The 26,878-nt window shown below is 40.3% G+C and overlaps 1 protein-coding gene across 15 annotated transcripts in view; it reads right to left on the bottom strand.

Moving 5' to 3' along the window:
• Positions 1-26,878, bottom strand: part of MAP2K4 (mitogen-activated protein kinase kinase 4) — a 51,010-nt gene that overhangs the window by 20,390 nt on the left and 3,742 nt on the right. For 2 of the 15 annotated variants that reach the window (XM_088661635.1, XM_035104628.3), the window contains exons 2-5: positions 19,645-19,677; positions 12,709-12,732; positions 11,852-11,951; positions 5,126-5,221 (exon numbers count right to left, since the gene is read on the bottom strand). The exons of 1 other annotated variant lie outside the window; for it this stretch is intronic. In XM_088661635.1, coding sequence (XP_088517761.1) covers positions 5,126-5,221; positions 11,852-11,951; positions 12,709-12,732; positions 19,645-19,677 — 253 coding nt within the window. Of the gene's footprint in view, positions 1-5,125; positions 5,222-11,851; positions 11,952-12,708; positions 15,792-19,644; positions 19,678-26,878 lie in introns of those variants that run through there. 12 more of the 15 variants (XM_088661636.1, XM_035104630.3, XM_035104631.3 and 9 more) reach the window with 11 other exon arrangements.

The following is a 26,878-nucleotide window of genomic DNA, read 5'->3' as shown; positions in this document are numbered from 1 at the left end:
GCGCTGCCTCTTTGCAAAACAGTAGTGTTTGTAAACAAAGCGTTGTTTTTCGCGGAAGCTACAGTTCGCGTAGTTAAAACTGGACCCTTGGTTAAAAAGTGGTTTATCTCATTAAGAACTGAAAATTAAAACAAACTGTATACTGATGGAGTACTCTGTTGTAACTGTAAAAAACGTATAAATATAAAATATAAAAAGACTCTTAATTTGGCTCTCACTTTTTAATTTTAGGATTAGGAATTAATGGGGGTCCTTGTCACAATAGTGGCTCGATGAGTGGTCCTCGAGAAAATTTTGTTGGGAACCCCTGGCTTAGAAGATCTGCCTAATTTATTTGTGTGTGCAAATTACTTCCATTTCCCTTTTCATACAACCAAATATTAAAATTTAAATACTAAGAAATTAATTTAGCTACCAGAAGCTTATGGTTTTTATTTGGAGAAAAAGGGAGAGAGAAGTCAAAGTGGCACTCAAAATACAATTATAAAAGTATACAAAAGTAAATCAGGGTTCTATCCATAGCCAAGGTTTAAGTCTAGGTGTCACTACACATCAACACAAATCCATTTAGGGTTACTGTATTTAAGTAACACCAGAGCAAATCTCATTTTCAATATGTACTGTCCTTTTGCTAGGAAAGTTGTAGGGAAGCAGAGCTTAATATATATACAACACATTTCTGTACCACTCTTAACATCATTTTAGGGTGGTGCACAACCGTCTTTAAAATATACATATCAAATTTAAATTAACATTACTGAAGAATATCCAACAAGGGAGAAAAGTTCTATTCTGTGCCTCATGGTGCCTGACATCTACGAGAAACCACTGCACAAGATTATGCAGTGTTTTTGGAGTGCTAAGTCATCAGGAGTTGATAACACCCAACTCCAACTGTGTATAGGCATGAGTACACAAGTGCCAAACCATGTAGAGGGACAGAAGCATGCATGCAAGCTTGACCCTCAATGTCACTGCACACGCCCCTTCCCTGCTCAGTCTCTAAACGTTCCCATCTTGTATAGGTATTCTACCCACATTCACTTGTACATGATTGATCACGAAGAGAGCCGTACTTGCATTCACATGAGGAGAATCCCTACACAGACCTTCCCTACTCAAGAGAAGGTCAGGGACTGAGTGAGAGAAGTGTGCATGGTGAAGTTTGGGGCAGAGCTTGTACATTGGACCCAGGATCCCTACCAGGGGCGTACCCAGGATCAAAATTAGGGGGGGGCAAGGGGCGGGAGGGGAGGGGCCACAGTGGGAATGTGGGCGGGGCTACGTGGCCTGCGCCTCCCAGTTCTTCCGAGGAGGCGGCCCCAGGCTCCCGCTCCCGGCACGAAGCTCCAGAGGCGTGCGGGAAGCGCAAGCTTGTGGCTGCCTCCTCCGCGCCTCCAAGCTGTTTCAAGGAGGCGGCCCCAGGATCCCGCGCCCAGCACGAAGCTCCAGAGGCGCAGGGAGCGTGAGCTTGTGCCTGCCTCCTCTGCGCCTCCCAGCGCTTTCAAGGAGGCGGCCCCAGGCTCCCGCGCCCGGCACGAAGCTCCAGAGGCGCACGGGGAGCGCGAGCTTGTGCCTGCCTCCACGCCTCGCAGCTCTTTCAAGGAGGCGGCCCCAGGCTCCCGCGCCCGGCACGAAGCTCCAGAGGTGCACAGGGAACGCAAGCTTGTGCCTGCCTCCTCCGTGCCTCGCAGCTCTTTCAAGGAGGCGGCCCCAGGCTCCCCCGCCCAGCACGAAGCTCCAGAGGCGCGTGGGGAGCGCGAGCTTGTGGCTGCCTCCTCCGCGCCTCCGCCCCTCCCTAGAAGCAGGGCTGGTGGGCGGAGGCGGAGCCCAGCCCAGCGGAGCGCGAGTTCAGCGTTCCCGCCCGCCGCGCCGCACTCTCTGGTTCCCCGCCGCGCTTGGCCTTGCCAGAGGGCGCGCCGGGGAGCTGGAGGGAGGGTGCGGCGCGGCGCGGCGGGAATGGCGAACTCGCGCTACGCCGGGCTGTGCTCCGCCTCTGCCCACCAGCCCTGCTTCTAGAGTAGGGCAGCTGCCCTAACTTGCCCCGTGGTGGGTATGCCCTTGATCCCTACACAATTTGGTGCTTACATGTCAGTCCTAGTAGAATCAGTGACTTAGACTGGTAATGCACTGCAAGAAGCTAAAGGAATTTATACCTAATTCAGACAAGATTAGTCGATTAGTGCAGCTGCTAGTTCATAGCAGACCTTTCTTTTTCTATAGGCATATTGCCTGTTTATTTTATTGTTTTAAACATTTCTGACTCTCTGGAAAGGAGTATTTCATCCCCCCCCCCGATCAGATTTGGGCAATTTACAAGGATATACCTCAGTTTCTTGTAGAACGAGAACCATGTGCTAGTTACCAAGGCCAATCTAGAAGGCATACAAGTTGCCAGACAGTTGCTGAAACAGAACTCAAAGGTTTGGGACAGGTATACAGCTCCTGCTAAAACCCCAAACTTTAGCATTCTTGTTCTAAGGATGATAAAACTTTAAAAACTGTTTGTGACTCAATGAGAAATACTGACAGGGCAATTATGCACAGAGGCATAGCTGCCAAGTTCTCCCTTTTTAAAAGGGAAATTCCCTTATGCTGAATAGGCTTCCTCGTGAGAAAAGGGAAAACTTGGCAGCTATGCACAGAGGACTTCTGTACAAATGCATCTGCAGGTGATCAGTGTTGCCAATCAAATATTGGCAGTGGGATCCCAGTTCTGATCACTACTATTCCACACAGACTAATAGTACTGGGGGAAAGAGCTGTTTTTTATGGCAATACCACAATAGCTCTAAATCCCCTCATCAAAAATATCATACGTTAATGCTTCCTGATTCCATTGTCACCAATCAGGGCATTATTTAGAAGGGGTCCTTGTGAATGAGAGATCTATGAGGCCAGGATCTCTGCGAAGTAGTAAAACCTTAACAGCAGCACGATGCAAGGCTACAAAGCAATATTCTAGTACAAAAAGGTAACATAGCACTACCTTGCTCTTAAGGGTTTGGAAAGCTAACTGGATAGAGGGCAATTCTCAATACAACAGTTCTCAGAATTTATAGATTAACAAAAGAAACCAGTTTTAATTCTTTCCAGCTCTATAGAAAATATGTGTACGTGCTGTGGTTCTAACAGTACACTTTGCAACCGACAATGGAACAATTAATCAAATCTATGGCAAAAGAACATTTAAAAGGCCTTCATGCTAAGGGGGCACATTTACCATGAGAAGGAGTGCTATGGAGCTTGGAAGCCATTATTCCAACACTTTTAAGTGCTTACGCTAGTAAAATCATTTGCCACATTTTATAGTATGAAAAAAAAGAATGAACAAACTACCAGCAACTGAAAGGACACAGAAATAATTTCACAGGAGTGAGACCATCAACAGTCAACAATCAGAGACAGGATTTCTTTCCCAAGAGGCAAGGCATCAAGTAATATTGCTGCCCTGGCAAGACAACATGCACTCTTGAATCCTGCTTGATCATTCTTGTTTGCTTTGCCCAGATTTTCCAGCACTGGCACAAGAGGTATTACAGATGTGCTGGTAAATGACATTCATAAGGCTGCAGATGCCTAAAAACTACAGAGACCCCAATATCTGTAGAGAATCTTATGCATGGATGCCCATAATCCCAGGGGCGGATAGCAGAGTAGTTAAATTGCAATATACTGGCAGATCTCTGGGTGATGTGAAGTAGATTGACAAAGACTGGCTTTCAATTGTTGCAACAAACAACGGCAACAACAAAATGATCCCTGTGGAAACCAAGCCGGGGGGGGGGGGGGGATGCTATATGACCAAGTATATTTTTGTAAGGAAGCCCTAGAGACTCTTTTCAGTTCCAAAACTTGAAAGGCAAGTTCCTGGGCTTAACACACTTCAATTATAAGTTTATGTCTTTTATACCTGTCTCCAGTTCATGGGTCTAAGGAAAATAACAAAGTAGTCCCCAGAGGGCCTGCAGTCTGCTACCCCAAACCACTAAGTTACAATTTCACATTCAGCAAAAAATATTTTAAGGAAACAGATTCTCTTATTATAACTTTTTATGGAGTTTTAAGTCTGATCTAAAATAGGGTATAATGATACAATTTCCTTTATATGGAGATCGGTTTAATTTCCTAAATTACAAGTTTAACTATTTCTTGTTAGTGTGTATGAGGCAGGGGACCTTAGATAAGACTCTTTATTCTCCTGGAAGGGTAAACATGGAAGTAGCAAGGTTATTTCCACTGTCTGGGCGAGCAGCTTTAAGGTCCACTATTTTAATTATCCAGAAATGTACTGCGTTGCCTGACTCACCCCTGCAATGGATGGCAACTCTTCAGTTGCCTTGGGACTCATCTATATAGCTGCAAATAAAACATTTTAAGTGTGTTTTAAGTGTGATATACAATGTGACACTAGATGATGATGGTGAGCCTTATGGAAAATTCAATGTATTTTGTAAAAAACACTTTTAAAAAGCATTTTCATAAGTGTGTAGACTCCACCTCAATTGTGCCTCAGGCTTACTTCACCAGAAGCATATGTTTCACTGGTCCATTAATTGTTGGGAGGGGGGCTGTTTTACAGATCAATAGGTGTTGGAAGTATGGCGACTACAAAAATGAAATAATACTTCAAAAAAGATAACTTGGTTCACAGGTTTTAGAGCTGTGGACCTTTTTAGGTTTTAGAGCTGTGGACCAAAAAGCTGAAGGCTTTTTGGTGGCAATTTGCAACAACCTCATTACACCTGCATCAACTCCATCCATTAAGGTCAACAATGCTTGAGAATTAAATATTTATGGTTTTAAAAGGAGAGATTATCGTAAACTAACACTGAGTCACCCTCTGAATACCAGAACACTTTTAAAAAATACACTGTCTTTCTAGAGCCAATGACAGTCAGCTGGGACAGAACATTGGGAATTGCAAGTATGAATGTAGCAATAAGCTTTAAACAATAATAATGAAATATATGTTGAAAGTATTTAATAATTAATTTATATATATATATATATTAATTCACTCATAATATGACAAATTTATGCAAGGATCTATATTGGTGTTCATGCCTTTTTTCCTTTCTTTTGAAAATATCTGACAATGGGGCTAACAGACAGTTACGCTTACTGTAGCCTGCTGGAAAGTTTCACGATCATCTCCGCTTCTCTCCTTTTGAAAGTGAACGGGGCAATGTGATTACTACCCATTGTTGCTTGTGTATCACTTCAGCCAGGAAAGAGTTGTAAAAATGACAGGAAAACACAGTGCTGTTATCACATAACACAATAACACATACACACATAGTAATTGAAAAAAACAGACTGCCTTTTATATACAAAATGAGCACATTTCAGTTCCTTGTTAAGGGGCTAGTCCATATCTCTCCTTTTTTGGAAAAAGAAAAAAAGAAAAGTGTGTGGCAGTTAATTTAAAGCCTTGTTAAAAACCACTCATACTAATGCATGAAAGCCATGGAAGGCTACAACCCGCTGCAACCTTATTTGAAAGTAAATCCCTTGGAAATAAATGGGGCTTACCTCCAAGCAAGACCATTTAGGAATAGCATGCAAGCCTTAATTTCAGATGCAGTATTTCATTTTGTCCTATGAACTACATACCTGCAATAAAATTGCTAGCTAAAATCAACTAATTAGTGCCACTGACCTTCTTTGTCACAATTTGCTACATTGCTTACCACTACATTGCTTCATCATATTGTTTTGACAAAGGTAAATTTCTTACCTGAAAACTAGTGCTTGTGTCTTGGATCCACCAATCAGGAGAAGTAACTATTACCCTACTTATTTAGATTGTAGTGAACTGAATTCTTCCCTGAGAACCTGGAAGAGCTAGAAGCTAGCTTTCACTGTCCACTCTGTGACTGTGTGAGGAACAAGGAAGAGCTTCTGGATCCGAATCTCTCACAAGTATTTCCAGGTAAGAAATCTCCTCTACTAACACTAAAAAAAAACCTACCCCTTTGCAGGGGCAGGACAAACAGGGGAGGAAGATTCAGTATTTTTACATACATGAAAACCAACGGTCAAGTCAAGACTGTTAGGAAAAGGGATGTATCAAAATCTCCTTGAGTCCTCTGCTAATTAAGGAGAGACACAGAGAGGGACACAGAGATCTGCCATGCTGCTTCTCTGATCTGCTTCTTAGGAGTCCCATCCCCCCACCCCCCCCAAAAAGAAAATCCAACCAGAGGCTCACAAGTAAGAAGAGAGAAAGTAAATTCTTCTGATTTCTCAGTAGTGTTGAGGTTTCCAATAGGAATGGGTGTGTGTGTGTGTGGATACAATGACAATTCCTGGCAATTCAAAAAAGTAAGAGAAGAAACGAAGTCCTTAAGGCATTTTGTTCAAGGATCTAAGGTGAGATACACAGGATAAATAATGCCTTAGGCAACTGCGAGGGTTGTACCACTGTTCCTAAAGCAACGTGTATATGAAAGCATCCTTCCAAAGAGTAAAATGATAAGGAACCTTGTCTAAGACAGTAGAGATGAGCTCATCATATCTGATAATCATTCTGGCAATCTCCCTTTTTCTCTATTGTGAAATATAGCGAACTGTAATGGTTGGCATGGAGATAGTCTACCATTCTACAAATCTTGTCAAAAAATGTACTGCAATTAATTCTCTCTGCATAGATTTTACTTTTCTAAATCCTGAACCTTCGTCAAGGAAAAAGAAAACCCCGAGTTGGAAGGTGCCTGCCCCAGCCCTTGAGGGGAGATTTGAAGCTGCATGAAAAGGACATGTGGGGCAGTTCTCCGGCTAGAGTTTTGGAACATTCTGGGGCTGTTCAACACAGGTACTGTGAAGAAGAAAGCTTAGGGGGAACTTGCTAGTCTTGTACTTCCTCTTCTATTCTAGATGCACAGAATCATTAGGTACTTCAGGATTAAAGTCACGTTCCAGCAGACATGATTTAATTATGGCTAAATCTCCCTTGCTCTGATTTTAAAAAAAGACATGTTAAAGCAATGCCATCAATTTGAGAATCTGTCCATGCTGCAGCCTTCAGAATCAAGAACTTTGGTTCATTTTCATAAATTTTTGAAGTGTGTACTTTGGATCTTAGTGCCTATCTTAGGAAGCCATGCTCCAACTGCAGTGACTTATTCCTTTACATGCAACTCATCTATGTAACCTGGATGGCCTCAACAATTCTGTATTCAAAGAGAAACTAATGACTTATGAACATAGTAACGATGTTGATCTGGATCACTTGCAAACCCATTTCGAGCTCTCTAGCCACATTCACTTCCCCTCAATGCTGTCAGTTTTATAGTGTATAGCAAGAAAAGTGCCATGTAAAATACTTAGCAGGAACTGTGAACTGTTGGGGTTCAAGAATTAAGCAGAATTCTTTCTGATGAAATGTTACAAGGTGATGGTCAGCTTGAAATTATCTGTCTGTATCTCACTTCTTGCAAAGAAATGCAGCCAATCTGGAGATCCAGGACTCAGCTATACAGCTGCAAACAAAATGTTTTGAATGTGTTGTAATGTGCAATATACAATCATGACACTAGATGCCAAGTGTGAGCCCTAACAAATTCAATGCATTTTTCAAAATGATTTTTAGAAAAAGCATTTTCACATCATTTTTAACCTGTGTGTAGATTCCACCCCAATGAATGCCAGAGCTTACAAATATGCTTTAGCTGAAGCAGCAAAACCTCAGTAAATAGGGCAGAACCAGCTTGGAAAAAACTCTTACCTGGCCTCTTACTTTCAAGAAAGCCATGTATGTACATGCTTTCCCCACTCTCTGCAGTGACTGTCCAACAAACACAGCTGCACTGCAACAGGGAAGAAGCATACTTGCTGCTCTTCTGCCAAAATGTTGTATCTCCCAGTTGTGCCTTTGTGCAGCGAAAGCTCTTATGTCTGATCTTTTGCAATATGGCAGCAAAGCACCAAGGAACATGAAATATTCATAGACTCAACAATGGTTCACTGTATCAGCCTCCAGTACTCATTAACAGGGCTCCATAGAATATAAATATCCAACCAGGGCTGCAACAGTGGTGAGTCAAATGTAAATCACCACAGTACCAGAACAGCCCCTAGGGTCTACAGATGTTATTGTGCATTCTGTATCTTACTGTACAGTTTACCTAGAATTAAGCAACAGACTCATGTGCATGGAAGACTGTATATCTACCACTTCTACAAACTTTCAGAATAATCTACAATCAATCTATGGAAAAATTTGACCCTAATCCACCCAATCAGAAGAACCCAAGCCAAGCCAGAGGGGGAAATGGAAGAGCAGGAAGTAACAACACTGATCTACCATAGGACTTATGTAAACCATCCCACTGTGGAAGTTGTTGCTATGTTAATATTCTATGGTGAAATTATGAAAATGAAGTACTACACTGTTTACAAAACACAAAATGAGAATCTCTGTCAATCTATACTACACAGAAGAAAGAATTACAGGCAACCCCAGATTTGTGTGGGGGTTGCGTGCCAGGTTACTGTGCACGATGGTGGAGCACACATAAGCCCACTCTGCCGCATTATGTTCCCTTTTCCAGCCACTTCCAGGTCAATTTGATGCTCATGTGCAACACACGCAAATAAGTTGTTGCCTTTATATACATGTGGCATCTGAGGTAACTGCTAATTCAGGAGATCTAATTCAAGCTTTGGCAAGGACATAGACACACCATAAAAACATCAAGTCAGAGTAACTAGTCTTAAATTGGTCAAGTTAAACTTATAGGACCGATAAAGACATATTACAATTACATGTATGTAACATCATTTTAACCACAATGTTAGCACATAAAGTAACTTTTGCAACACACATAAATAACTCTGCTCCTTAACTAGCCAAGGTGACAGGACAAGGCACAATGAAGTGTGAAGAAACTCTAACCTCGTGGTGGGCACACTGGCAGTTTTCCGCAAAGCTTTCGGCCTAATTTACATATAGCTGCAGAACAAACCAGGCAGCTTCACCTTGAATAAAGTAGCCAACCACAAATTCTACAGAAAGAAAGTTAACATTATGCTAAAATCTTCCTTATAAACAGAGAAGCCCACATTGATACTTATCACCAAGTATATTTATCCCCTTCTGAAACCACTTTTCACCTGAACAATGTGTTTTGGTAATCTCCTCCATAGCTGTTTTTTTGTGGGGCAGTTAAATTCTGGACAGAGAAAATCTTGGAATGAAGAGCTTTAAAGAAGATACATTCCTGTCCTCAACCTGCCTGTAATGACAGCTGCAATTTCTTATCTGAAAATTCCATCACTGAAGCCCCTGAACACAACCTGTGAACCCAACCAAGTATGCCTAAGGGGCAATTAAATGTGGGTAAGGAGCAGTATAACCAAGGACTGCTATTAGCTTCAAGGACACAAAGATCAAGCAAATTGTCCAACATTTTCAATCATTTAGAAAAATAGGATAAAGCCTTCAAAACTAAGCCTAAATGCCTAGCCTCCACAGTAGAAACTATCCTCTCTGAAATTTCAGCATTACCCATCTAGATGAATGGGATGACAAACTATATCCCCAAAATCTAATCAACACAATTATGTATAAGCTGCTGTTTTATATACAATGAATAACAACCAACTCATAGAATGAAGAATAATAACCAGCTACTGAAACACAATCTGCAATGACTGGAAAACAATATTTAATCCAATAACAACAAATTGCCTTATTCATAGCACATATGGACTTCCATACCAGGTAACAAAGTAAATATCCAACACAAGGAAAGGTGTCTGGAAGAAGAATGACATATTAGAAAAACCCACATTAGCAAAAGATTTTAAAAAAGAATGAGATTTTATAAGATGTTATGATCCTTACTTGTTAATATACCAGCTCCTAAGAAAACCTTCTGAGACATAAGAAAACCATCCTAAGTAAACCTCCTAAGAAAGATGATAAAAAATTTAACCACTGAACACTTGCAATGCAATGCTAAACAAGACCACTCAGAAGCAAGCTCCACTGACTTCAGTGGGGCTTGTTCCTAGGTAAGCAGGTATAGGATTGCAGCCTAAATATTAAATGAGGAGTTTGTAAAGGTGAGTGGGACAAATGGATAAAACAAGCCTTTCCCATTTCAAAAGAACTACCCAACACAAATTTTATGATAGAAACAGGCTTCCTTTCAGAGACTACATAACAAGTTTCTTCTCAAAACAGATTGTTGATGATGTTCAGTGTCAAATGTAAGATATATTTATCTATACAGTGGGTGGTCTAGAAAAAAACCCTAATTCACAGTATTTTGGAAGCTGGCTGTTGCAGAAAAAACTTAGTTCTCCTTTTGCCCAACCTACTTTATCAAAATAATCTTAAATTCAAAGCAATACCATCAGCTGCCTGATGAGCCTGAAATTAGGGATTTTATTATTAGATGCAAGATGAACTGCCAGACAAGAACAGCTATTATCTACAGAAATTCCAGTTCAGAAAGTCACTGGATGAAAAATATCACTATTAAAGAAAGTCACTAGAAGGTGATGAGTTAACCTACTAAGAATAAAGGTCTTATGAAGGTGAAATCTATCAAAGAGAAAAAGTTGAAAGACAAAAGTTGTGCAGAACCACTATATAAATGACCTATGATGTTACTGTGAAAAGATTGTGTCCAGCTAGCTTATATATTCTAACATGGGGAGTAAGTCCTAAATTCTGAAATTAATATGACATTTTATGAATGGTGGTACTGCTGGATGTCGGAACTCTGCAGGCTGAACCTTGCTTCTCTTCTTGGATGATAAACTGGACATCTTATAAGAATGTCTACTGAAATATCTCCATCTTCTGGTTTTCAGAACTGACTATATACATAACAGTAATACTTTTCCAAAGTCCTTCTATAATTACCTGGATAGATTTAGAATCAAAACAAGGAAGAGTTTCTAAATAAGGAAATGAAACTGATATATTCATGGGAAATAGAAAGCTCTGAGCTATATGTACAAAGCAGCAACATACAGACACACATACATGGCAGAATTGTCCAAAGGAAGTACAAGCAACTGGAGGAATGGCAGGCACAAAGCTCTGAGGACTTATACTCTGCCGGAGTTCAAAAACCTCACAAGGGAATATAAAGGAGATGCTGACTGCACAGCCAGAGAAGTCACCCATCAGTCCAGATTGGTGGATCTGAGGACACAAGGCTTGTATTTCAAGAGACATTCTGCTGCATTAAGCAACCAATTGTTGGATACTCCACTTTACACTGAATCTGTATATAAGGCTGTCCGTAATACCTTTCTTGGAAACTTACAGGGTTCTAGTAACTTCTCACCACCTCTTAGATTTCTAAAAAAAGAATCGCCTCAATTTTAAAACTAAGATTTCTCACACAAATATCTTAAAAACAAATACAGGAATAAAAACTCTGCAAACTTGAAAAGCAGCAGGTATAGGTTTATGCAGTCCGTGAATGAGATTAACCATAAGGCAGGAGTGGCTAAACTGCCGTTGGCAGCGTGGGGCTACATCTGGTCACGCTCGCTGGGGCTGCTGGGAATTTGTAGTCCAATAATATCTGGAGGACCACAGGTTAGCTACCCTTGCCATATGGAGATGACTTACCAGCAAATGACAGGACTTTTTTTTTGTACAGTTCAAAGGAGTAGTCTTGCTTTAAGGCTTTAGGTAAAATAGCTTATTTGAAGTTCCAAAAATACATGAGAAAATGTTACATAAACAGAACATCCTACGTCTCAGTCCAGACTACAATTTTATCTTTTGAACTGCCTACAAAATTCGTGTGACAAAGGAAAGTGCTTTATCTTCCTACTTCAAAATGGTTCCATCTGGTGGAATTTCTGGCTTGATACTCACATGTGTGGATTCTGAAAAGGAACTCCAGGGTTCAAAGTAAATCGCGCTGTGGATTTGAAAGGTGGGTTTGCAAAATTCAACTTCAGTGCTCTGCGCTTACCTGAGAGATAAACAAACACACAAAAAACACTCTTTTTCGGCAAGAGAACATATGTTACTGTATTGAAAGCATCCAAAATGAACCAGAACCAAAAATATAACATATTCTTCCCTACATGAAACATTTCATATAAACAATGAACATTTAATATTGCATTATCAATAGATTAGTCATTGGACAGGGCTTCTGCACTTAACACCAAATTGAGCCGCTGAGCAAGTCTGCATCTGACAAACAGCTTCTTTGGTCTACAAATGCCCTTGTTTTTACAATTATACTACTAGAACCTCTTCCTTTAATGCTGGTGGAGATGTGCAGGTCTGCATGCAACTGAGAAAACATTTCTGGGCATGAGAAATAAAGATCAGTGTGCATATAGGAGTATGCTAGCATATGCACATGTATCTGCGAGCCTGAATGTGTGAATGCAAGAGAGTAAGGACATACTTGCACATGCCAGTAGGTGTTGAGAGAGCAAGTGTACATGTGCTTTTTTTGTAGCCAATGGGGAATGGGGAACTCCTCGCTTAAAAAAAAGAAGAAGAATCTGCTGGCATACTAATACATATAGCATCTATAAATGTGTGCAAGTTTCCTAAGCATAAATACATTGCTGTATCTCACAACTATAGCAAGTGGCAAGTTAAAGCTGCAGTTGAACTTAAAGTTGAGCCTATCAAACATTTTACTACCATGTATTCTGCAATGAAGTGTGCCGAAGCCACCCCACGTTTACTGACTGACTGGTTTTTCATACCTCCTATCTCCTCACAGCAACAGTCTTCATGTCAAGGAAGCAGGAAGCCCCAGTTTGAGAAGAAGTAAAGGAGATTAATGAGGCACCATAGCACAGATTCCACTTAGCAAACTTCAATAATAAATGTTTTGTGCAGACAGACAGGTTATGGAAATAATGTTTGGATTAAACTTGATCTATTTTAACACATTGAGGAAAAGAATTTGAACTGTCTAACTCAATAACAGAATTAAAATTCTGATGCAAAATTTGAGTATTTCTAAAAATAATGCACTTCCTTTTGTTAACGAAGGGATGAACTGACCTAAGTTTTTAAAAACAGCTTATTAACATTCCTGTTATTAAATCACAGAATTATAGAATTGCACGGTGACCCACAAGGGTCATATAGTTCAACCCCCTTGCAATGCATAGGAATGATTGGCATATGACACATTAATACCAACACACTTTAACAAGGAAGTGAATTGATGGGATTCATTTCCAGGAGAGTGATCAACTGGACACTTCAGAAATCTGCCTGCTAGATTTAGCCTACAGTCCCATAACCACTTACCTAGGAGTAAACCCTACGGAACTCAAATGAGAATTACTTCTAAGTCAACATGTATAGGATTGTACAGTATGGTCTTGAGCACCTTGGCCCTGCATCTCAGATCAGTGTCTAACATAAGCAAGAAGTCAACTAAACCAACATGGCATGCATTTTAACCTCAAGTTGTTTTTGCTGTATTGCTCTTTTGTCACCCTCATATTCTTTCATCCATCACATGCTCACGCACATATATAGCAGCTAATTCAAACTTTTCATTTGCACAAGCTAAAGGCATATGGCTTACCACAAAGCCTCAATCATACCACACTACACTGACATATCTAAACAGTAGATTAAAAGCAACTGCAGGAGTGCATCTTCCTCACCGCTTTCTGCATGTTAACAGGAAAGATGGTATCAGCAACTTAGTGGTTCAGATAATACCAGAAAGGCCCAAATCAGAGAAACCCCACGAGACACAAGACCCAATTAATAAACCCAAGTCTATGGATATATAATGCACTAAAGCTAGTTAGGTAATTTCTGCTAGCTTTCATTGACATCACACTGTTGTGTGACACCACCAGAGCCTCATACCTCCCAAGGGAGTTCACAAGGAAATGAAGATGAAGGCTCTATTTCTGATGCTGCAAGAACAAGAGGATTAACTCATATACACCTGCAACATTGGGCTATTAATTCTGAAAAGCTGGGAAGCCTATCTAATTGAATGCAATTCTAGATATGCCTGAAACAGAAAACACTTCTACTTTTAAAAAATCCACTCAAAAAACCTCCATACCTATTTTACTAAAAGTCTAACCTGATTTTTGTGACCTAGTCTGTGTCTACAGATTTAAGCAGTACATATGAAATAAACGTTGGGTTTAGTTCCTTGATTCTGTATACACACATTATGCACCAGGTTGGTGCACAGATAGCATTATTGCAGATCAGAGTTGGGTTGCCTTTTCTGTCTTCCCCAGAAACTACAATGATGCTGTTACAAGACCAGAACCTGGTACACGAATGCCATCATTGTATTCTGTTCCAGGAAAAATTGGGAGAAAGAAACAAACAAAAATGATCACATCTGAAGAATAAGGCCTTGTTGTAGGGTACTTCTTGGTTGTTGGATGCAGTACACGTACTCAATATTCACATTCAACATGGGAACTGCACTGATTTACACACTGACCTCTGCGCCTCCCAACAGCAGATATGGAGATTAGTAGTATTAAATCAATAAAAAGACAGTCCAGCCAAGAGTGTAGAAAGAATGCTGTGCACAACCAACCCATCTTTATACCTGTCTTCTGTGCATACTATTGCCACATTTTCTGTTTAGAATTTAGCTTTAGGACCAATAATTTGGAAGGATGCCACTTGGACATCAATACATTCTGCTGCCTGGCCCCTTTGGAGGGCAACTCTAGGGCTGAGCAGACAATTCCTCATGTGCTTCCCAATAATTAATGTTTTCAGTGGTGCAAAATGGGAGTTAGTGATGACAAATACAAATAAGGCATTATAGAGATAAGATAATGAGCTTGAATCCAGAGATCCTGCTCTTCTCAGAGGATTCTCCAGTAGGCAGAAGAGACGGGATGATTTTATTCAAGCCTTCCTTCATTCCCCCACAAAATCTACTCCAGAGGGTTGGGTTGTGAAGCAGCACACGGTTCAATAAAACACTTTGCTATGCAGGAGAAGGAAGGACCTCTTTTAAACTACAGTGTAAGAATTTTGCTAAGAGAATCTCGTATTGATGAACAAAAATAGTACATGTAGCTGTCCTGGTTATGGATGACCTGGGAATAAATATCAGTGGTATAACCTAAAGATCTTCAACCAAAAGGCAGACTATACTGTTCCCCTTTGCAGAAATTCCTTACAAGCTGATGATTTGTTTCATAAGTAGTATTGAAAGCTAAGTATTCAGACAGCAGAAAAATAGCTGTCCTGAAAGCATTCCTTAGTGTTTCTCAAACTGTCTGATGTGGTGGACCAGCAATCCCCACCCCACTGATGTGCCAGGAACTGGTACCATATTTGGTCCCTGAAACATCCCTCCCAACTTGGGCTGTGGTGGTGTTGTTGTGGACCAGCAGCTGATGCTTCGCAGACGAGCACAAATACATGGACCACCACTTCAAGTAGCACTGCCCTGGTCTGCCTTTTGAGATTCCAAATAATGGGAAAGGACAGAATGGAGTATTAAAAAGGACAAGCCTCTTCCTTAATTTGTGGTGGGTGTACAGAACCATCCCCACCTTCCAGGTCTTGCCCCTATGTCTCACACTTTAGCTTCTAGCGCTTCTCTCGTTACTACTTTGGAATTGAAGAAACTACTTCTCTAGTCCAAAGTATGTTTTAAAGTCCGGTCAATTTAAGCATAATAGGGAGGGCAGTAGGATGAGCATTCTAGCATTATTTGCTCCACCCCTTCCCTTCATCACTGTTTCAGTCATCTTACAGCAAATGGAAGGCAAATGTATAAAGTGTGGAAGGTCATTTATATGCAGACACATGCACATTTTAGAAGCCTGGAAAGAACAAGTGACTTCAGAGCTAGTGCACTCATCCACATTATCCACATCATGTGTTCACATTGCCTTAATTGTACCATTTGCTAGGGCTTCTCTGTGTGTTATTTTTGGTAGTACTCTCCCCAAATACTTCTTGCAACATATTCCTAACAACTCCTCCTTAGTGGAGATGGCGCTCATCAGTCACTGATTCTCTTGAGTTTGCCAGAATTCTGTAGCTAGTCACCTTCTCGCTGCATGAAGACTTAAGTGTGTGGACAGGAGAAAGGTTTTTTAAAAACCCCAGCCAGGACATTACCATCATTATAGATCAGGTGTGAACCAGGGACTTGCCAGCTTAATAAGAGGTTTGTTTCTTTAGAAACTCATTTGAAAACAACTACTACAGAGAGGAAGAATGGATGGATAGATTGGGTTAATAATTTTGACACGTTTAGGGAGAATGGAAAGTAACCCTCCTGCCAAAACTAGTTATGGAAAAAATTGGGATAATCTCTCTGGTTAGGATAACATTTTTTAAGATTGCAGGAATGGGAGCCATGTTCTTGACTGATCTAGCAGGTGCTGAGTTGTATTCAACATAGTGCTAAGGTGGAGCTAAAGTGGAGCATAGTGCTAAGGTCAGCACAAGGATTTCACCCTGTGCAATGAAATGTTCTCCCCATCTTCCGCTTGCATGCCCTCTAAATCTGTTCTGGGGTTTCTTCCCTATCCTTCAGGGATTTTGGGATGGCATGGGATGCATGTGGGAGAAAGAAACGAGGGGAAATCCCCTTGTGCTAGCACAAGATTTAGTTGAATACTGCCCAGAGAGAAAAGAAATGAGGGTGCTCAGGGCAGGACTGCTTCTAAATGCTTTCTCCAGTGAACCATCAACATACCCCCATTGCATAGGAAATCACTGATCATCCTGCTCCATTTCTTTCATTCCCCCCCCCCCAAACTGGGGCAATTAATACTATTTCTTGATTTGAGAGATTGTGTCGCAATTCTGATCTTCTGGGAATTCAAAACTCTTTCATGTAGTTAGTTTTAAGGTATAAAAGCTGCAAAAAATACAAATAACCAGGATATTTGTTTCCACAGGGAATATTTGTTTGCAAGGAAAGACCATATTCCTAAGACTTAAGATTAAAACCACTGTCAGTTGTTAGCCACCTCCAGAAATATCACAAATATCACCAGTTTTGGAACATGTTCCCTAAAGCATACTTACATGAAATTATGTTCCACTTAAATCACTTGAACTGATTTCTAATTAAAGGTATTTAGGAAGGGAGTGCCTGCAAATTGCATTAACAGAGGCATAGAGAGTATTGAAATGTCTAAGAACTATGACTTGATGGCCACAAGGCTTATACAAATTTTATAAGCTTTGCTCATTATGAATAAAAATATGCAAATAATCTGTGGTCTACCTACTTACGCTACTTTTTCTGCTGTGACCTTCACAGCTGCCCAAGTTAATCAGTCCCCATTTATTATTTCTGCTAGAAATATACTGCTATGGACAACTTCATTAATCTTTTAAGAAGCCATCTGCTTACACACACACCCTAAAAACAGGAGTCCTTAATGGCACGAAGTGGTGACTGTAGAATGAAGTCATAAGACAAAGATTCAAGCAATAGGTAGAGCATAAGAAGCCAGAGGGGAAAAGAAGGCTAAAGCATTAGTTCTTGTTTAACACAAGCTTCTTGCTTGGAGGGACCACAACTCAGGGACAAAACAGAAATGATGGTTTTCACTTCACTTTTAAAAAGTAAATAGGAACCAAGGACTCCTGAAAACTGGATTGGAACTACAGGATGGAGAAGGGAAGCTTTAACCCTAGTCTCAACCTGGGTCCCATCCTCCTGTGGTTACCAGTAGTAGCTATGGGGCCTCTTATCTAGATCAGGGCTGCAGCAGAGACAGTTCCCCTTCGCCCCCATGGCCCAATCTGGAAGCTCCCACAGCTCCTATTTGTTTGTTTGAAAAATTACCTTCATTTTTGTTATGGCCCTCACTTTTAAGAACTAGCACTTCCTCATCCATGGGAATAGCACTATCTGCAAGAGGCGCAAGAGAATAAAACAGCATTCTACACAACAACAGACGTGTCATTGTGACAGGAAAATACAAGGTGCCAAAACACCATGCAAGTTATCTCAGAAACCGCTTGAATCTTTTCAGTTTACTTTTTCTTGTCATTTGCCCCCCTTCTAGGTATATATCTTCACAGTGCTGCAAAAATGCGTTACAAACTGACTACAAAATAGCATTTCCCAGAGGTACCATAGGACTGGAATAGGAGGTAAACTACATTTCTGATTGTCTAGATAGCTGGTGGTGATATTTGGGGCACAAACTGTTTTGCATTTCTTGATTACCATTTTCCTACTAGGGATCATCTTTAGAACCCTTAGGCAGCAAATCACTAAGCATCAATAGTCATCTTACAAGCATTTCATCATTTCAAAATTAAATATGCATATCCATTAGCTTCAAATAAAAATGAAAAATATATGCAGCCTGAATGCAAGATGGATGTGTTTAACTATACAAGGTGTACCCAGTAGAAGGGGCAGGGGGGAATGCTAGCAGTGCTGTTTTTGTCTCCAATAAAGTTCCCACTAAAGCATGGCAGGCAATCATAATGATATAATGAACATAGCAATTTTTTAAAAAATGAATGCCATAAGAGAATGAAACAATGAAAAAATTAATTGTGCAGAGCTTCCATTAATCATCCGAACATGGGATGATAGTGACTGACAATTTTTCCTGACTTTTATAGAAACGTCAGTTTCAAAATGATGTATCCAGTCATGTTTTCAAAAGTTATCATTCCAAAGGTACACAGAAAGCACTACTGAGTAATTTAAATTACAACTAGAGCCCATAGTAGAATACCTTGATTCAGTCGCAGAGGGCAAGCTCTGCATGACTAAAGTTAGAAGCTCGGCATCTCCACTCAAATGATCTCAGGTAGCAGTGGGAAAGACTGTTCCATGAGATCTTGGGAGAGCCAGTGCCAATCAGATTAGACATTACACTACTGGATTGATGGCTTGACAATTGTCGCATTCCCATATAACACTAAGCCAAACCATAACTTACCACAAACATGCTAGTTCCCAGGGAGAACGCAACCCCTTAGATGATCCCCAATTATTTTAGCTCAGCACAACAATGAAGCCAAGGTTGGCTTAGTGTATCATCCACACACCGATCTATGGTTATCTCCTCCTTAATCATGGTCTGTAGCCAAGGTTTGCTCTTGACTACATCACAGTTAAGGAGCGTAGAGTTTAAGCACAATCCCACCTTCAGATGAATTGTTAAGCCAAACTTTGGCACCGCTGCTATACCAAACTGACTGGGCAGGAGCAAAGTGAATGCGAGCCATAGTTTGGTTTACTGTGTCACGCTACCAAGGCCAATGCAAAGCAGTTCATGCCAAACTTTAAAACAAGAGCAGAAACACTAAGGTGACTTCGGCCCCTACTGAAATAATCCTCTCAGTCCCTATGACTACTTTTCCACTAAGTGGTTAGACATCATTAAACCCCAAATATCTGTATTTCCACTTCATTTTATAAAAGTCTTAAATCTTTCATTCGTAACAGTTTAGGAACAACTATCTATGTGACCTCTAGTTTACTATCCAAGAAGTATAAGAGATACTAAAGAATTATTGACAGATCAACAGAATTAGATTTGGGTAGCAAGATGAAAAATGGAAGCTCTGCCCATGTATTAATGCATGGCTGGTTAGTTAGATCAACAGTGGACACATTCCCAGTACCAAGAATGATATAAAAATAAAATAAAATAAAATAGCAGAATACTATAAAACATGTAGCTTACTTTGTGCTTTTTCACAGAAGTTTATCTGAAAGCCTAAAGCAAAAAAGATAAGTTCTAGTTCATTTTCTGGAAAATAGAGATTTGCACAACCTTTAAAAATCACATTTCATGTTCATTAAAAAAAAACACCCTCAACCACCAAATAAAAGGTTAAATCACTGCCTGAGTTGCAAAGACAGTACTCCAATCATCTGTTTTCTTGTCAATATCTAATACCTTTTGGAAAAGTCAAAGTTGTATTATACAGTACTGTCCGAAACATCAGTAAAGCATCAGCAGGTGGCTGTCCAGATCAGGTCAGCTACAGAGGTTAAGTATTAGTTTGTTGTTAACTTTAAACAAAATGTTAAGAACAAATGGTGATTTTGCTAGGAAGTTTCCCAATGTACTTTCCGAAGTTAAATAAGTACATGCATGATGAAGGCTTCCCAAGATTAGATTTGTATTTCTGGGTATACTGTACATGTGCAAGCATCACTGTCTGTTTTCACCATTCACCGCAGAATTATATCTGACTTGGTTTTAGAGACAGACAGATGTTGTTTCTCCAGCTTGTCTAAATAATGCAGATAAACCCGATTTGCCTACTTTACTTATTTTGCATAATTTATTTCACTTTTGCTAGTTGTGAGGAGGAGCAAGTAAATATCCAAGGTACTAATACTTCAATCCCTCCCCACTGAAAATCCTGTTGAGTCGTTCTCTGGTTTCTGTGGCTTCTCAAGCATTCTCTGAACATAAAAAAACCAAAATGCTGTTTTTAAATGAGACATGAGAAATTCAGGTTGCTACATTTTGTGCCCAATATGAATATTCAAGTTTGCCCCAAAATTGTGGATAATGCATTCACAAAACACTGGAAGTCGCATATGACTTTTTAAATGTGACATGCTAGTATATATTTTTTGTCACTTGTAGAAGTGAGAAAACAGTGACTTGTTGAGGCCTACATAGTAATCCATGAAACTATAGGGCACTTGACCCTCTGCATTCATTTCTTTCTTTCAATACACAACTAGCTGAAGCCCAATGGTCAACTGAGAGGATAGGTTTATACTAGCTGCACTCCTGAAAATTCACAGGTATATAAATGTGAATGGTGAAAATGGCAGCCTTCTGTGCTCAGCCATAATCATTGAGTACAACATAATGACCTTGCTGCAACAAACCAGTGATGTACCTAGTTCAGCATTCTGTCTCTAATAGGGGCAAACAAGACACCATAGGAAAGTCACAGGAAAGACATGAATGTAATAGCCACACTCTGCACCCTTAATGTGTTCTGGAGATTCTCCCAACCCTGCAAAGAGGATTTGGGGAGAGTGCGGGGGGGGGCACACAGGGAGAAGAGGGGTAAGCTCTGTTTCACTAGCAGAAATCCCTGAGCTAGTGAAAACTTCACTGGATATTGCCAAAAGGTTTGAGCTATCAAATACCACAGCCCTGCTGAAGGAAAAATTGCACCAAATTCAATGCTTTTACACATGAAACAGAATAAATGAGTGACCATCGTGTCCAAGAACAGGAGTAAAAAAGTAACACCCCTAGATATTTGACTGGTAAGTAAAAGCAATGTCTGTTACTGTGTATATGCAATCTGGAAAAAATAATGAAAACTCTAGGCCAGAGTACTAACATACTTGTTCCTTTCTGATAAGATTCAGGAACAAATAAAATATCCAGATATTATGAAGTAAAATTTACTTAGTTTAAAAAGTTGTTTTAAAAAATTGGTTGCTGGTTCTGATTGAGTTTCCATAACTAGCCCAAGAAAGAAGCCAAAACAAGTCTATGCAAATATTCAGTTGCAAGTTGAAAACAAGGGATTTGGAATCATATGCAAATCAAAAGGAAAGAATCTACTCTGGCATTTGACAACAGCTTGGAAGCACATTGAGCCTACTCATACAGCTTAACATTTGACATAATTTGCTATCCAGCACTGAAAGCTACACTTTCTAAAGTTTGGCCATCTTTTCTTGAGTCAGAGAAAAGGACCATGAATACACGAATCCAGAAGATATGGTACTTAAGCTCAGCAAGAGCCTCAGGCAAGAAAGAAAAAAGCCAGCCAAATCAGCTAAAAAGCAAAGGACAATAGGAAAGTAACCAAGATGGTCTCAGTAAAGTAGTTGACATCCTTCCAGAATGTTCCATTCTGTTATTACAATCAAGAATTTTTGGCTGTAAAGGGAGCAATGCTTGTTTCTGCTAACTATTTTCCTCTGGGACAGGAGGACACATCTGAATTCTAAACACAGATTAAAGAGAGCAACTGTCTTATTATTTTATGTTAACTTCATAATTTGGATGGGCTGAAGAAACTTGTTTTGGCCTAAAATGAAGAAATAAAGTTGTCAGATGTAAAAATAGAGGGCACAAGGAACATCAGAAGCAAGCAACAAACAAAAACATAGCAAAGTGATAGGTATTAGATGGCATGGTCCTAGAACAAAGAGGGTGTATTCATTAACCAATGGGCACCAATACAACATCCAATTTATTACAATGTTTTTCAACATTGTATGCCTATGTTTCCAAGATTTTCTAAAAGCATAAGGTCTAGAAACATGTAATGATTCTGAGCCTTTCAAAAAAACCTGCCTACAAATTATAATCCCGTGCAGATTTAAGAACAGAAGAGGAGCCTGCTGGAGCAGGCAAATGACCCATCTAGTCCAGCATCCTAGTCACAGTATGCCCAACCAGATGCCAAACGAAATTCACAAGCATGAGCCAAGCAGAAGAGCATTCAACCCTCCCCCCCCCAAATGATTTCCTGCAACTGGTATTCAGATGCATTACTGCCTCCAACTATGGAGGTAGAGCACAGCCATCATAGCTAGTTGCCACTGATAGCCTTATCCTCCATGACTTTGTCCAATCCTTTTTTAAAGCCATCCAAATCAGTGGTCATCACTGCCTTCTGTGGGAGTGAGTTCCTTAGTTTAACTAAGTTTAACTTAATGTGCTGCATTAAGAAGTATTTTCTGTTATTCGTCCTGATTCTTCCAACATACAGCTTCACTGGATGTGCACAAGTTCTAACGTTTTAAGAGAGGGAGAAAGACTCCCTCTTTCTTCAAGCCATGTGAATTTTATAAACTTCTATAACGCCAACTTACTCTCCTTTTCTCTAAATGAAAAAGTCCCAAACATGACAACCTTTTCTCACAGTGGAGTTACTTGATCCCCTTGATTGCTCTGGTTGCTCTTTTCTGAACCTTTTCCAACTCTACAAGATTCTTTCAGAGGTGAGGCATCCAGAACTGTACACAGTATTCCAAATTCAACCACACCATAGATTTTGTATTATCATTGAGCTATCCACTACGACCCAAAGGTCTCTGTCCTGTTCTCAGACTCCAGGAACATGTGTTTAATATTAATATTTGTCATCGTGACATGCAGCACTTTACACTTTTTTACATTGAACTGCATTTGCCATTTACCACCCATTCAATCAGTTGGGACTTTCTGGAATATATATTATATATTTCAAGTAGCCTTGATAAGACTGTGGATGAGAATCAAGCCATGGAGTCATAGGGGAGGGGGAAAACACCTAGTATTGCATTATCTTTCCGAGCACTAAATTCTCTTTAACCTTGGAATGCACAAAAACATTTTCCAAGTGAAGCAATATAGTGGTAAAACAAAGTATTTAATTCGGAACAGAAATATTGTCAAAATCAATCAATATCCAACAGTTCACTCCAAGAAGAGGCTAATGCACTCTTCACATGCTTTTAGCTGGTAACACTAACGGTCCACTTTTCCTATGTGAGGAGAACATCCACTTGAGCTCTTGACTGAAATCTTCCTATGCTGGCACTTATAGAACAGTTATGTAACAAAATCCTATGTTGTGGGAAATGACACAGGGGAAATGGTATGAGTGAACTGGATACTGCTTTAGTATGTCACTTACCATCTGAATAAATCTTGGGAAGGAAAAGTACCAAACTCAACTCCACAGCATGACTTATATGAACTTATCTATTATTATTAAAATGGAATTATGCATATGGATAGAGAAAAATCTACAGGACTGTTTCTGACGTTTAATTACAATTTACTGCTTTGATCTAAAGATTCACAGGATCTCCAATGCTCATATGGAGCTCTTAGTGATGGGTAGCTCCTTGCATGTAATGGGATGTCACCCTGCCATAGGTAAATAAGGAAGCTCTTGTGTGCATGAGAGCTACACATTATTTACTGCGGTATCAATGCATGAACTGGGGTCTAAACAGGTCCACTGGTCTATTGATACCTTGTTGAAAAGAGAACTACACAAGGTTACCATATGTATCCAATACAACTTCTCAGATTCTGCTCGCGCTCACACTTCTAATCAGTGCTATTTTTCGAGAAAAAGAAGTGCCGGAACTCACCATGAACGCCTCCCTTGTTCTCTTATAATAGCAATAGTGCCCAACTGAGAGGTGCCGGAACGGAATTCAGGGGAGTTCTGGATGAAAAAAATGCCCATCTTCTAATGCAGTTTGATATAAGTTTTGAGTAAACAGGATTTGTTTAGGATTTCTTAATTCAGTAAAGAAGCACAAGGAGAACCTGAAAATATTATGATGTACAGTACTATGGCCCTACATATTTTTTGAAAAAATCTAGCGTAGGCACTTTCAATTCAATTCAAAATCAAATTTGAATGAGAACACAGCTTTTTTGTTTGTTTTTTACAAAACAAGTGCACAGAAATGAAGCCGACTCAGACCAATGATTTAGGCTGCAGTCTTATGCACATCACCTGGACCAGATCTCAGTGAGGAGAAATACACTGGATTGAATTACAAATACAAAAATTTTCTATACTGATTTAATAATGAAAATTTCCTAGTTTTCATTCATCATAGCCTTTGAACAATTTAGGTGATGAGTTTCAATAAAATCACCATGTAAGTTTCTTGCCGAAGGGATGCGGATAGCGCTGTGGTCTAAACCACAGAGCCTAGGGCTTGCAGATCAGAAGGTCGGAGGTTTGAATCCCCGCAACGGGGTGAGTTCCCGTTGCTCAGTCCCAGCTTCTGCCCACCTAGCAGTTCAAAAGCACGTCAAAGTGCAAGTAGATAAATAGATACCACTCCGGCAGGAAGGTAAATGGTGTTTCCATGCGCTGCTCTGGTTCGCCAGAAGCGGCTAAGTCATGCTGGCCACATGACCCGGAAGCTGTGTGCAGACAAACGCCGGCTCCCTTGGCCTATAGAGCAAGATGAGCACCGCAACCCCAGAGTCGTCCATGACTGGCCCTAACAGTCAGGGGTACCTTTACCTTTACTAAGTTTCTTGCCAGGAATGAACACTTACATTTCTAACACTGAAAGCAGGCAGAAAGGCAGGATAGAAGAAAACCACCTTTTTTTCCCTTCAAAGAGCAGCACATCTGGGCAGTCTGCAGCCTGGTTCTATACAAGACTAAAGGTCATCTCCCATATTGTGATTTTACATTAAGTAATTAATGCACACCTGTAACATATTGCTGTGATCACTCACTTTGATTCAAATGTGCCTACTCATTAGAAAGACACAAGTACAGGTGATGTTCACAGAGTGGTTCAGCAAACCCTTGCAATAAACTTTTACTTTGCAACAACCAAAGTTAAGGGTTAAAAATATATATCCTGCATTAATATTTTAGGCAAAAGAGTGGGTCGAAAGCCACTTCCCTTACTTAACACCATAATGTGGGAACCAGCCTGAAGTCCTCCCTTTCAATGTAGGCTGTTTTCCCATATGCAGGGGAACAAACACTCTTTACCGCAAGACTACCCAGGTGAGTAATCAAAATTCAAATATCATAACATAATGGTTTACTTGAGCACCCAAATGCAGGGGTATTATTGAGAGTTAACTCCTAGGTACTCATAGTACCATTTTTACTACAAGTGTATGGAGTGTGTTCCTATCCTTCCCATGTTAACACAGAATGTTGCTTGGGAATAATACTAGGAGTACGGTCTAAAAGCAAAAGGAAAGGAAAAGCCAAATACTGTAGTCTGCTATATACCAATCAACATTCTTGAGATCCCAAACTAAAACACTAAGCAAACAAGAAACAACCCAATAAGGGGAGTGTCTTGCTACAAGAGCTATTAAGGATCTAATTGCTTGAGGATCCAACCAAGTATTAGGTCAAACATGCCAGCAGCATCTGACAAACATTTTTCTAGTTACCCACAGAAACTCAGTGAGTGTGGTACTGCACTTCCAGGTACTAAACAAAAAATAATATATTGCAACAATATTGTGAGATGCTTACAGGACCATCAGAGTTGTACAATGAACAATCTGCCTCTCATATAATTACCCAATCAAGAGCACGTGGAGTGTTAATAAAAAAACAAACACCTCCCTATACAGGTACTTTACTCCATCTAATGCAGTTTAAGAGAGAAGTCTACATAGCTTTACAGTTATGTATAACAATATATATGTAGTTTCTCAAATACTGACCTTGAACACTTTTGTAACATACACACACCCAAAGTTAGTGTCCAGTGCCAACTCAGCAGTAAAGCTCAGTAACATTTACTATTCTGGTGTTTGTATGTACCATATCTATGAAGGATACTTCAAACACAACAAAATGGGAAGCACTTCTAAACATGAAATAGAAGGCAAACAACATACAGGTATTTGACAATTGCAAACATGAGCATTTTGCTGCATGTACATAGGATGGTGCTGAAAAGTGGCACAGGCAGCTTCCTAGCACATAATTATATGCTCATTATAATGAGCAGGTGATGATGCCTTATACTGAATCAGACCACCAGTCCCTCAAACTCTGTATTGTCTACTTTGACTGGCAGCAGCTCTCCAGACGTCTTTCACAGTCCTCCTACTACCGTGTTTCTCCGAAAATAAGACACGTCTTATATTTATTTTTCCTCCAAAAAAACACACCACGGCTTATTTTCAGGGGATGTCTTTGCTGACTTTGCCTTTGCCTTGCTGACTTTGCCGCGCACTGTTGCCTTTGCCAGCTCTCGCTGGGTCAGGGCTCGGCCCAGCACGCTGCTGCCTTTGCCGGCTCCCGTTCACCCGGAGCTTGGCGCAGCACAGCTGCTGCGTTTACCGGCTCTTGCTGGGCTTTGGCTGCTCTCGCGGGGCTGGAGCGCGGTGCTGCTGGGTTTGCCGGCTCCCGTTCACTCAGAGCTCGGCGCAGCACAGCTGCTGCGTTTACTGGCTCTTTCTGGGCTGGAGCTCGGCG

Source organism: Zootoca vivipara, chromosome 2 (assembly GCF_965207765.1).
Source record: "Zootoca vivipara chromosome 2, rZooViv2.hap1.1, whole genome shotgun sequence".
NCBI lineage: Eukaryota > Metazoa > Chordata > Lepidosauria > Squamata > Lacertidae > Zootoca > Zootoca vivipara.
This window is presented reverse-complemented; position numbering and strand designations above follow the sequence as displayed.